This window comes from Triticum dicoccoides, chromosome 5B, assembly GCF_002162155.2.
Source record: "Triticum dicoccoides isolate Atlit2015 ecotype Zavitan chromosome 5B, WEW_v2.0, whole genome shotgun sequence".
Lineage (NCBI taxonomy): Eukaryota > Viridiplantae > Streptophyta > Magnoliopsida > Poales > Poaceae > Triticum > Triticum dicoccoides.
In genome coordinates, this window is record NC_041389.1 from 59,140,683 (window position 1) to 59,151,140 (window position 10,458).

The 10,458-nt window shown below is 41.7% G+C and overlaps 1 protein-coding gene and 1 long non-coding RNA gene across 3 annotated transcripts; one reads left to right on the forward strand and one right to left on the reverse strand.

The window, feature by feature from the left end:
- The first annotated feature begins 250 nt into the window (after positions 1 to 250).
- LOC119305171 (ESF1 homolog) lies at positions 251 to 5,102 on the forward strand. Its single transcript, XM_037581767.1, has 7 exons — positions 251 to 927; positions 1,637 to 1,753; positions 2,407 to 2,693; positions 3,009 to 3,171; positions 3,362 to 3,490; positions 3,882 to 4,582; positions 4,678 to 5,102. The coding sequence occupies exons 1-7, from the start codon at positions 337 to 339 to the stop codon at positions 4,916 to 4,918; spliced, it is 2,229 nt and encodes a 742-aa protein (XP_037437664.1). The 5' UTR covers positions 251 to 336; the 3' UTR covers positions 4,919 to 5,102.
- A 906-nt stretch (positions 5,103 to 6,008) lies between these two features.
- On the reverse strand, positions 6,009 to 10,355 carry LOC119307352. Of its 2 annotated transcripts, none has more exons than XR_005149273.1 (4): positions 8,282 to 10,355; positions 7,091 to 8,185; positions 6,928 to 7,017; positions 6,009 to 6,267 (listed from the first exon to the last, which is right to left on the reverse strand). It is a non-coding gene; the product is annotated as an uncharacterized LOC119307352 (long non-coding RNA). The 2 variants fall into 2 exon arrangements; XR_005149272.1 differs by having other exon boundaries at positions 6,009 to 6,411.
- Between the last annotated feature and the right edge of the window lie 103 nt (positions 10,356 to 10,458).

The following is a 10,458-nucleotide window of genomic DNA, read 5'->3' on the forward strand; positions in this document are numbered from 1 at the left end:
TAAGTTCGTTTTTTAGGATAATAAAAAATCAATGAAAAATCGGACATGAACGTAATGGTTTTTTTAGGCAACATTTTTTTTGAGACAATTTTTTTAGGGAACATGAACCAGAACCTTGGTGCGCATAGCCGGAAAGCCTGACATGACATGGAGGAATTCGCGCAGGTAGCGAAAATGGGCCGGCCCATAATTGCGTGGAAAGGCGGCACTGCCGGCGCACCGTCCCCGCCGCTACTCGCCCCACGTTCTGGTCAGCCGCATGCGCATCCATCCCCGCCGCCACTCGCCCCCGACGACCTCTTGCTCACCTCCACTGCACCCCTAGCGGCAGCCGTCATGGCGCCACCGGGCAACTCCGTCGACCTCAAGGGTGCAAAGAAATCGAACTCCAAGGATGAGAGAAAGCACAGGAAGGCGAAGCACGAGCGCCCTGCCGCCGACGAAGCGTCTCTCCGCAACGAGGCTAAGCGCAAGCGCAAGCACAAGGAGCACGGCGAGAAGCCAAGAAGGAGAATAAGGCTGAGGCTGAGACCGAGGCGGGGAGACGAGAGGATGAGGCGGACGATGGAGGACGAGCAGTTCGCGGCGGCGCGGACTGACCCCAGGTTCCGATCGATGCCGCGGAAGGAGGCCAAGGTGGCTCTGGACTCGAGGTTCGAAAGCATGCTGACGAACCCGATCTTTGCTTCGTCGGAGGCGCCGGTGGACACGCGCGGCAGGCGCCGCAAGAAGTGCGCCCGGGAGAAACCCATGTCGTATTACTATCTCAACCAAGATGAGGGGAGTGAGAAGGAGGAGGAGAAGAAGAAGAAAGAGAAGCTCATTCGTGAAGAGGAGGATAATGAGCCGGAAGAGGATGAGCAAGATGATCAAGAAGAGAGTTCTAGTAGCGATGACGACGCGGAGGAGGACGAGGACGATGACCAGGTGATGTTTCCCTTCCAATTCCGTGATGCTATAAAGACTGCAGCCTTCTCCATTTTCTGCAATCATAATTGATAATCTATATGCTAGTATATGCTCCTGGTTTGTGAATAGGCGGTATTTTCTCTCCAATTGGAATTCTCAGTTTGCCAATAAAAAATAGGCTTTCGAATTCTTGGCAGAGAATAAAAGAACTTCCGTATGCTAATATCTTAAATATATATGGTCTGGTTTTTATTTGTAAATACGTATTTACTGTGTGCTGTTTGATCCGATCTTTCATGTGGATAGAACAGATGCTGTTTCAATCCCACTTATGCAGGTTCAAGTTATGATGATTTTACAGATTGTGGTGTATGTTTGTGCTCTCTGAAGTGTTAATGTTAGTATTTCTTCTTGTAGAGCATGAAGTTTATCGATGGAAGCTTGGTAGAGACAGAGATATGCATGTTTCTTTAGCCATGCAATTCAAAGAACGATTTCTAAGTTCTAACTACAACTCTTGATCTTATATTCTGAATTTTTTGGCAATTTACTGCACAGTTAGTTTTACTGCCAGTACGGGCCTTATGTTATGTGTTCTTATTTTTAGCATATCCATATGGTTGCTAAATTATCTTCACAGGACACTTTGTTAGTTATATTTTTCTTGTCTTCAAGAGAGACATTTTTCTTGTATTATTTCTGTTTCCTTGACTTTTTTATTCTGCAGTACTCTGTCGGCAGTGGCATTGCTCATTACTTGATGACGAGGCATGATGATACACCTATGATCGATAAGGAAACACACAGGCTTGCTGTTGTTAATATGGACTGGGATCATATTAAGGTGTGTACCAATTCATTAATTTCTATTATCTTGAGAAATAATCCTTTCTTCCTAAACAATTTCAGCCATGTTAAAAGGCAATTTTATTATTTTAGTTTCTTGAGAATCACTTGAAAGAATGTGTTTGATCTTTGATGCCAACATGTTTCTTTTCAGTAAGGCTAACATGCATTGCTGTACTGTTTTTGCATTTTGCGTATTTATGACAGACTTATAAAACTTCTAGGGGCTGTTTGGATCGCAATTTTCTTAATAGATTCTGGTAAACCAGTAGCAGTTCTGAAAAGAAGAAACTTAATATATAACCTCACAACATCAGTTCAAACTTACCACTGACGACCTGTTCGGGCAGGGGGTCTGAATTCGAGCCCTTAGGGTGGAACTAAAGTCTATAACTTTGAAAGCAATCCCATCACTCAAAACACACATGTAATGCTTGTTTTTGCATTCAAATATGCTCATTATTTTGTTTGGTTAAGTATTAAAGCACTTCCTGTGATTTTTATAGCAACCCAACAAAATATTTTGATACTTAATAATCCAAATCTAACTTAACGATACCCTGTTTTGCTAAAACTGAAGATCCAAACAAAATAACCCCTACTCATCCTTGGGTTCAATATAGTATTCCTTTGTTTTGCCCCCGTCAACAGGCAGTGGACTTGTATATGGGGATGACATCTTGCGTCCCGAAAGGTGGGCGAGTTCTATCAGTTTCGATATATCCATCAGAATTTGGACTGGAGTGCATGAATATTGAGACAACACAAGGCCCATCTGCTCTTCTTGGTGCCGATGAGGATGATGGTGGTGATGGTGGGGAAAACGATAACAACGAGGATGAAGATGACAACAATGATGATGTTGATGACGAATACGATAGTGAACATGACTCTGAGACCGAGAACAGGCTGCGTGCTTATGAGCTAAACAGACTGAGGTTACCAACAAGGCACAGAGATATTTTTGCTGATTATTATGCCGTTTATTTATCTGTTTTTCTGGGACTTACTGAGTAGACTTTGCATGATTTTTTTCACCATCGTCCATAATCTTCACGTAACTTAAGTATTAAAATGTTCAAATCCTATCCGCAAATGTAACTATGGTGGCTTCTGCTTCACATGTTTGGGGTTGCATGCATATGTCCAAATAGCCTTGTCCATCCATCTTTCATATGACCCATATGAAAATGTTACTGCTTGCCAAGGGTTGCCCAGTAAGCTCTCTGATGATTATGTGGGTCTTGCTGCAGGTACTACTATGCAGTTGTTGTGTGTGATTCCAGTGCAACTGCGAATCACCTATACACAACTCTTGATGGTACTGAGTTCTTGAAAACGGCAAATGTGTACGATTTGCAGTTTATTCCTGACTCTATGGAGTTCAAGCATGCTGCTTGTGGTGTAGCTACAGAGGTACCTTACTTGGATAGATTGTATCTGCATCTATATTTGTTGCTGGGCATATTAAACTATTGGCACTTGCCAACACCAAAGTTTCTTCCCATATTGCTTTGCAAAGTTATGATGCTATTTGGGCACAAGTTGCCTTTTACTTGTGTTAAAAGAGATCTTTTCAGTCCGGTACTTGTTTGACTTCATGCAGGCACCTCCTACTTACAAGGAGCCTGATTTTGAAACTCCTGCTTTGCAACCAAGCAAAGTTGAGCTCACCTGGGATGACGATGAACCAGATCATAAGATCATCTTGAGGTGGAAGTTCAAAGAGGATCAGGTCAGCTCATTTCGTTTGCTGACTGGAAACTGAAAATCAGTTCCTCGTTGACTTTATAAATGTCAAGGGAGGAAAACCCAGTGTCAAGATAAGCACTACTGAATAATAAAGGAGGAAATGCAGTTTCATTTATACTAGTGAATATATATTCTTGGAACAGCTGGAGTTCTAATACAGTATCATGGTAGACACTTGTATTTTTTTCGTAAATCTTCTTTCAACAGCTGTGAGTTGTACACTTGTTGTTCTTACAAAATCAAATAACTTGATAATGGTGCCATGCATTTTTCTACCCTTCTGTCTCATGAAAAATTTCAATCTGTCGGTCATCGTTTCTTGTCCAGCTTGTCTGTTTTTCCATCTTTGACGACTTCAATTTTTTCTGTTGCAGTTAGATGGCCCTGGTATATACTCGTATTTAGCAAGTGATGACAGTGCATCAGATGATGATCTAGACGACTCTGGTGATGAGTCTCTGCCAAATGGTGTAGCGAAAAGAAAGTTAATAAACAAGGAAAGGTTGGCTCTTTTACTACAAGGAGATAAATCTGACGAGGAACAAAGTGATGACCAGGGCATGGAGATAACATTCAACATGGAACCCGAGGACCTCAGCAAGCGTATCCTTGAGAGAAAGAGCACCGAGACGAAGACTGTCTGGGAGACGCACCAAGAAAAAACGAAGGAGAAGCGGAAAGCTAGGAAGAGGTCGTCAAAGGATGATGATGACTACAGTGACGAAGATAGCGCTGATGAAAATGATGATTTCTTTGAGGATGAAAAGGCTGATGAAGAAGTTAGGCCAATCAAGAAACAGAAGGTGAAGACCAAAGGGAAAGCAAAGGACAAGCTTCCAGAGGAACATTTTGAGCCAGAAGCAACTAAAGAAGAGTTGGAGCTCTTGGTTGCTGCTGACCAGGATGCAGCCAATGGTGCAAAGGGTTGTAACATAGAACGCAGGAGTAAGAAGGGCAAGGATTGTGTCGAGGACAAACTTCCTGAAATCGATATTAGCACAGATGACTCGAGGTTCTCAGCCACGTTGACGAATCATCTGTATGCATTGGATCCTACTGATCCCAAGTACAAGAGGTATCACCTAGTGCTCATTTCCCTATCCTGCTAGTGTATAATCTGCTTGACCTCCATAGTGTTGGTTTATGCTTACTGTGAATGGTTTTGTACAGGAGTGCCACCTTCATGAGAAAACAAGCTAGGAAGAAGGGTGCGCATGCAGATGCAGGAACATTGGACAGTGAACCACCTGTGGAGGAATCACCTCTGGGGAATCTAGATGATGCATCTTGTAAGAAGACACGGAAACACGATGGGGCGCGCTCCACGGAGAAACTGCAGATGCTGTCTACTGTCAATTCTCTCAAAAGGAACCTTACCGGGTTCAAGAAAGCAAGCAAGAGTGATCGATAGAGAAGCTGTTTTGTTTTGCTCTGATACATCTTTTTTTCCTTTTGGTTGAAATGCATCTGAAGTCAGAAGATGGATTTGTACTAGAATAGCTTGAAGGTTTGGTGTTTATGCGCCTGCTGCTGATGTGCCATTTTTTCTGTTATGAGAGCACAATGATCCAGTTGGAAAAAAATTATAATGTTAAGCTAGGTAGATAATTAATGTATCTTCATTTACAACAAGTTACTGCAAGGGTTTCATTTACTGGCTAAATGTTTTTTGTGAAAAACTGTGTATCCTCTGGCACTTGCACATGTTACAGCTTAGTCATTTGCTGTGCCCTTCGCTGCTCCGGAAATCATCCTGATCCATACCATTTTTCATTTTCCCCTTGAATATATATTCACCCTACGAAGCCCCAGATCAAACAGCTCTGGACTGCAACACACAGTTCACAGCGTTGATGTTTACGGGCTGTTTTTTTTAAGCAAAGTATACATATTTCCTTATTTTCTCAGAGTTACTTCTAGTATTATTTGAGTCCTTTTCTGATTTACTGATTACTTCCTTATTTGATTTACTGTTTACTTATTTGATTATTTGGACCTACATGCCACGTTTCGGCTGGTTTGCACCTTAACTTTTTTCTTTTAGCATGCATAGAGTAAGGTTCATTTTAAGCCTTTAACTTGTAGAGGTTAGGTAATGCTAATATTAAGCTTTGATTCCCTAAAATTAGCACTCTGAACCATCAAATCCTAGTCTAATTTGAACCTTGTGGCCGTTTGAGATCGCTGACGTGCTACAATCTTCTGGGTTGCTGCTTTTTTCTCCTTGTCCGTTCTGACTGATTTCTGTGCAGACAATTGAACATACCAGTGCATGTGGGTATGTTGAATGATATGATTGGCCGCTGATGATGTTTCTTACTGATCTGATTGATGGTTTGTGCGATGAAGTTTGGGAGCTGCATTCTTAAGAAAATGTGCCTCGCTCTGAAGAACAGACAGGAAGAGAAGAGCTTGTTGTTGATCTGCAAGATCAACTGACAGAGAAGAATGAAGAGATTGCTGCTATTGGGGGGCAGACAGATATGGGAGAAGAGAGATGATAATGTTGTACATATAGCAAAAATATTTCTGGCATTTTCATAGCAATGTAACAGCAAATATTCTGGCATTTCCATAGACGTGGGACAACATTTGCAACATAAAAACAGGACAATTTCATCTTAGACAACAATAACATGTGAAACAGGAATAGGTTGGCACTGAAGATGCATCGCTTCCCCTTTTTGCCCCTCTTCATCTCTCTCTGACAGCAGATGTTGATTTGGGACTGAAGATGGTACAACATCGACAGTTGCAAATCTGTTTGTTTTCAGGAGGTTTAAACTTGTTAGCTTGTGCAGGCAGGCATTGAAGATGTAGCAGTTTGAGATGTGTTGCTGCTGCTAGAGTCTGAGAGGGTGTCGTTGCTGGGGCAGGGCAAGTGCACTAGTTTGTGCTGAAAAGCTATATATAAATTCAGCAAAAAGGCAATTTAATAAGTTAAATTCAGGGAAATGTTGTAATATTCAGACACAATGCTCTAATTTGTGTGAAATGGTCATATATTCAGTTAACTGCTCTAAGATCTTTATAACTCATTAAAACCTTTAAAATCCATAAAAATATGTAAATTAAGGAAAATGCTCCAACATCGCAATTTTTGTGTTGATTTTTTACACTACATGACAACTTTCACCGTAGAATATGGCAAATCCTTATACACAAGCATGACAATTTTATTTCTTTTCGCATGGCAAATCTAATCGTCAGATTTTTAACAAAAATCCGACATCAGATTTTTAACATTTCCGAAGATTTATAAGTGGTGAAGAAACTGAGAAAGCACATATTACGACAGAGAGAGAAAAACTTACAGAAATATGTACAAGGTTAAAAACAGTCTGATTGTTCTTATTGTACTAGTCAGAAATATGTACTGGTTCTATCAGAACTATCAGAATCCTAGAGAAAACAACATACCTGATGTATGCATGTATGTATCACGATGCAAGTTGCCTGAACAAATTTCCACTAAATACCAGAGCTCGAAACCACTTATTTGAGACAAACCTGCAGAGTAGGGATTAGACATAATGAGTTTAAGCACTTAGTAATGGTACGTCTAACAAACCAATGAACACACCATTTGTTCTAATCTCCATGGTTTCAATCTGAAGAATCATACTTTCTTTCTGTTGCAATCTGTGCGGTCAGATAAGTCGACGGTTGAAATCTACCATGCCAACTGTGAAGCTGCGGCTGTCAGAAAAGGGTAGTAGGGCCACGATGTCCTATCCCACATGATTAAAGTATGTTTTTTTTGAACGGTCACCGGGGGGGAGAGCTTCCCCACCTGAATATATTACCACTCAAAAGAGGTGTCGAGAATTACAGCAGCAGTTCGGTTACAACATCAACTTTAGGGGATTGCTGAAGAGAGAAAGTTAAGCCATTGCCTAGCAGAGATATTGCCTTCTTTCTTTTTGAACCGGAAAACCCAGAGGGAGAAATCTGCTACAATATTTCTTATCGTAGTTCTGTGGGAGTGATCCTCGTTTCTGAACACGAGAGCGTTTCTCGAATCCCATAGCTTCCATGAAACAGTCAGAGCCACTGATGGCCAGATGTTGGGGTTGAGGCCCAGAATCGTTGGGTGTTGGTGGAGAGCAGCAAGGGAGGTTGGAGCCGGCAGACCCAAGGAAGACCAAACCTGTGTCGCATAAGAACAGTTGGAGATGAGATGGAGAGCATCCTCATTCGGGTCTTGACAACGAGGGCATGCTGCTGATTGGGCAATGTGCTTGTGAAACATGTTGGCTTTTGTGTTTAGCCGATCACGGAGGAGAAGCCATGCGAAGATCTTGACCTTGATCGGAACCTTGGAAGCCCCGACAAAGTCATGGTGAGGGTCGAAGGAATCCTCAGCAACAATGGAGGAGTAGGCGTTCTTGGCAGAGAACGACAGCCCATGGGTGAGGGACCGTTCGTCGGATCGGTCCACCTGCTGGAAATCCTGCAACAGCAACAGCACACAATCCAACTCGCGAGCAGCAGCATTAGACAGACGGTTCCGCAGGTTCGCTAATAAGCAGTTTATTCTTCATAGAACACGCAATATGATAAGGAGCACCAACCAAGATCAGCATTAATTGCGGCCAGCCACTGAGCGCCAAGCTGCCAATCGATGCAGCACCAAAGGCACCGATCCATTACTTTGTCGAATCTCCAAACCTTAATGCTGGCATGTATTCAGATACCACCATCAGAAACCAAGAACATCCGATAAGATGTTTCTAATCAATTTACATACGAAAGAACACCACTAGAAAAATACCTGATATGCATATACCAGCAGTATACAGTGAAAGGATGACTGCAGGATCTAGGCTGCCTTCGATAGCAGCCCATCCTAACAAAGCTCCCCACCCAGTTGAAGGTCAAGCCAAGATATGCCAGAGGCTATTAAAATTTGCATCGGAAGTAATTCAAGTGATCACTCTATGTAATCAAAACTATGGTTGTAAAACCTTCTACGTGTGTATTACATACCTAAAATGTGAACCTCTTCATCAGGGGATAAGAAAGCACCCTAGAAGTACCGGAGAAATAACAACAACACTTTCGCTTGGTTGTGGAAGGAATTTACAAGCTAAAGTGAGCATAGATCCAGAAAATACACATGGTTACTTAATTCTAGACAACGTTGCTATAAATATTACAAAGCCCACCAATAAAACGGAAGCACTGGTACACAAAAGGAGCACAACAGTATCCGACCAACTGCAAGACATTAGTAATAAATAAACATCCCTACATGGCACAACTTGAAAGAAATATTTCAAAAATAGAATTATGCCTACAATATGAGAAGTTCATTGCTTCTGCATACAACAACAAAGAAAATAAATAATTCGTAAGTTAGCTTCAAAATAGAAACACCCTCACATGCATCAGACACTTACCATAATTATGATGTCAATTCCTCTGCCTAAAACAAAAAAAATGTACCAAGCATATATGCACAAACAACATGTCGAACAATGAGAGTACATACCTTCCAGAATTTAACATTCTTGACATCTCAAAAGTAACTTGTTTGTCCCGATGAAAACAAGGTTTTTAATACCATTTCATCACCAAACAAGACGAAATTAACATGCCAAGACAATTAAAAAACATCAATGTTCAATAACTGCACGCAAGTTCATAGAATTCTTCTTTATACATCATTTCATCCAGAGGAGAACTCGCCGAGTTGATCAATCCATCCTTCATGCTCTGGAGAAGAAATTAAGTCGATGACGACTTCATCTTTTTTGTCAAATATCCAAGAACTGGGACCGACATTCCCCTCTGTCATCTACCCGAGCACATTCTTCACCATGGAAGAATATGTGGTGTTAGATCAACCATCAACCTTTTGCTTCTTTATTGGGGATTCTTCGGTAGGCGGTCCACTAACCTCGTCTGCAGGTTTTTCCTAACACCCAAGAATTGTACAGGGGACATAGGCATATGTACAAAGCTACAGACACCTAAGAGAGAACCCTCCACAAGGAAGCTGGAGGATGATTGTGGATCTGAAGACATACATGCTTCCAAGGTGAAGCATGTGTCTAGGTATATGATAGAGGAAAATGTAAGTATGTTTCTACGACATTTGACAAGGGCGCAAATGTTATTTACTTAAGTTCCTTTCGGAAACGAAAAGTAAGGATAGATCAGCTTGATCAAGGTCTCCGCTGGACGAAATAAAGGATTAAATTACAGACAATTATTTTCTTATATAGTAAAAAAAGTATACACTATTTCAGTGTGTTTTCTTGCAATTATTGTAATTAGATATTTTCTTATTGTCTTGTCATTATTTTGTAGTGTTTGGTGACATCATGGTCACAAGGCGGCAGCATTACCACTGCGCCAAGGCTGCCCTTCCGTTTGGTGATGAAATGCTATAACAAATTTTCTTTTGGCTCGGATTTAGAAGTTATTTTGGGCATGTCAAGAATGCTAGAGTGGAATGTCATGTACAATATGTGGACATGTGTGTGCGCGCGCACGCATATATGCTATTTCATAAAAAAGCTTGCCTAAATATATATTCTTCTATTACATTCTTTCCATATGGCCATCACATAAATTAGGTGCAGGTGTAGCTGTGCTTTTCTACTTTTGGCGATGCTGCAATGATCCTCTCTCTATCTTGAACGAGTATTATCTGGTGCTTGCGATGTACACAAATAGATCGCTCCGCCACTAGTTGTTGGATAGAAGGTGATGAAAATACACCAATGCATAGGCACACATGGATAAGTTAGAAAAAGATAATTTATGAGGTGGATATCTTAATTAGGACTGAAACATGTTTTTAAACATTGTAAGATGAATTCCATCTCCACCGCGACCGCGACCGCGCCGCCCCCGCGGGCGGCCGGCCGCGCCTCCCCTCCCTCCCCGCGAGCCCTCCCCCTCTCTCCTCCTCCTCCCTGCCGCCGTCGCTGGCGCCCGCCG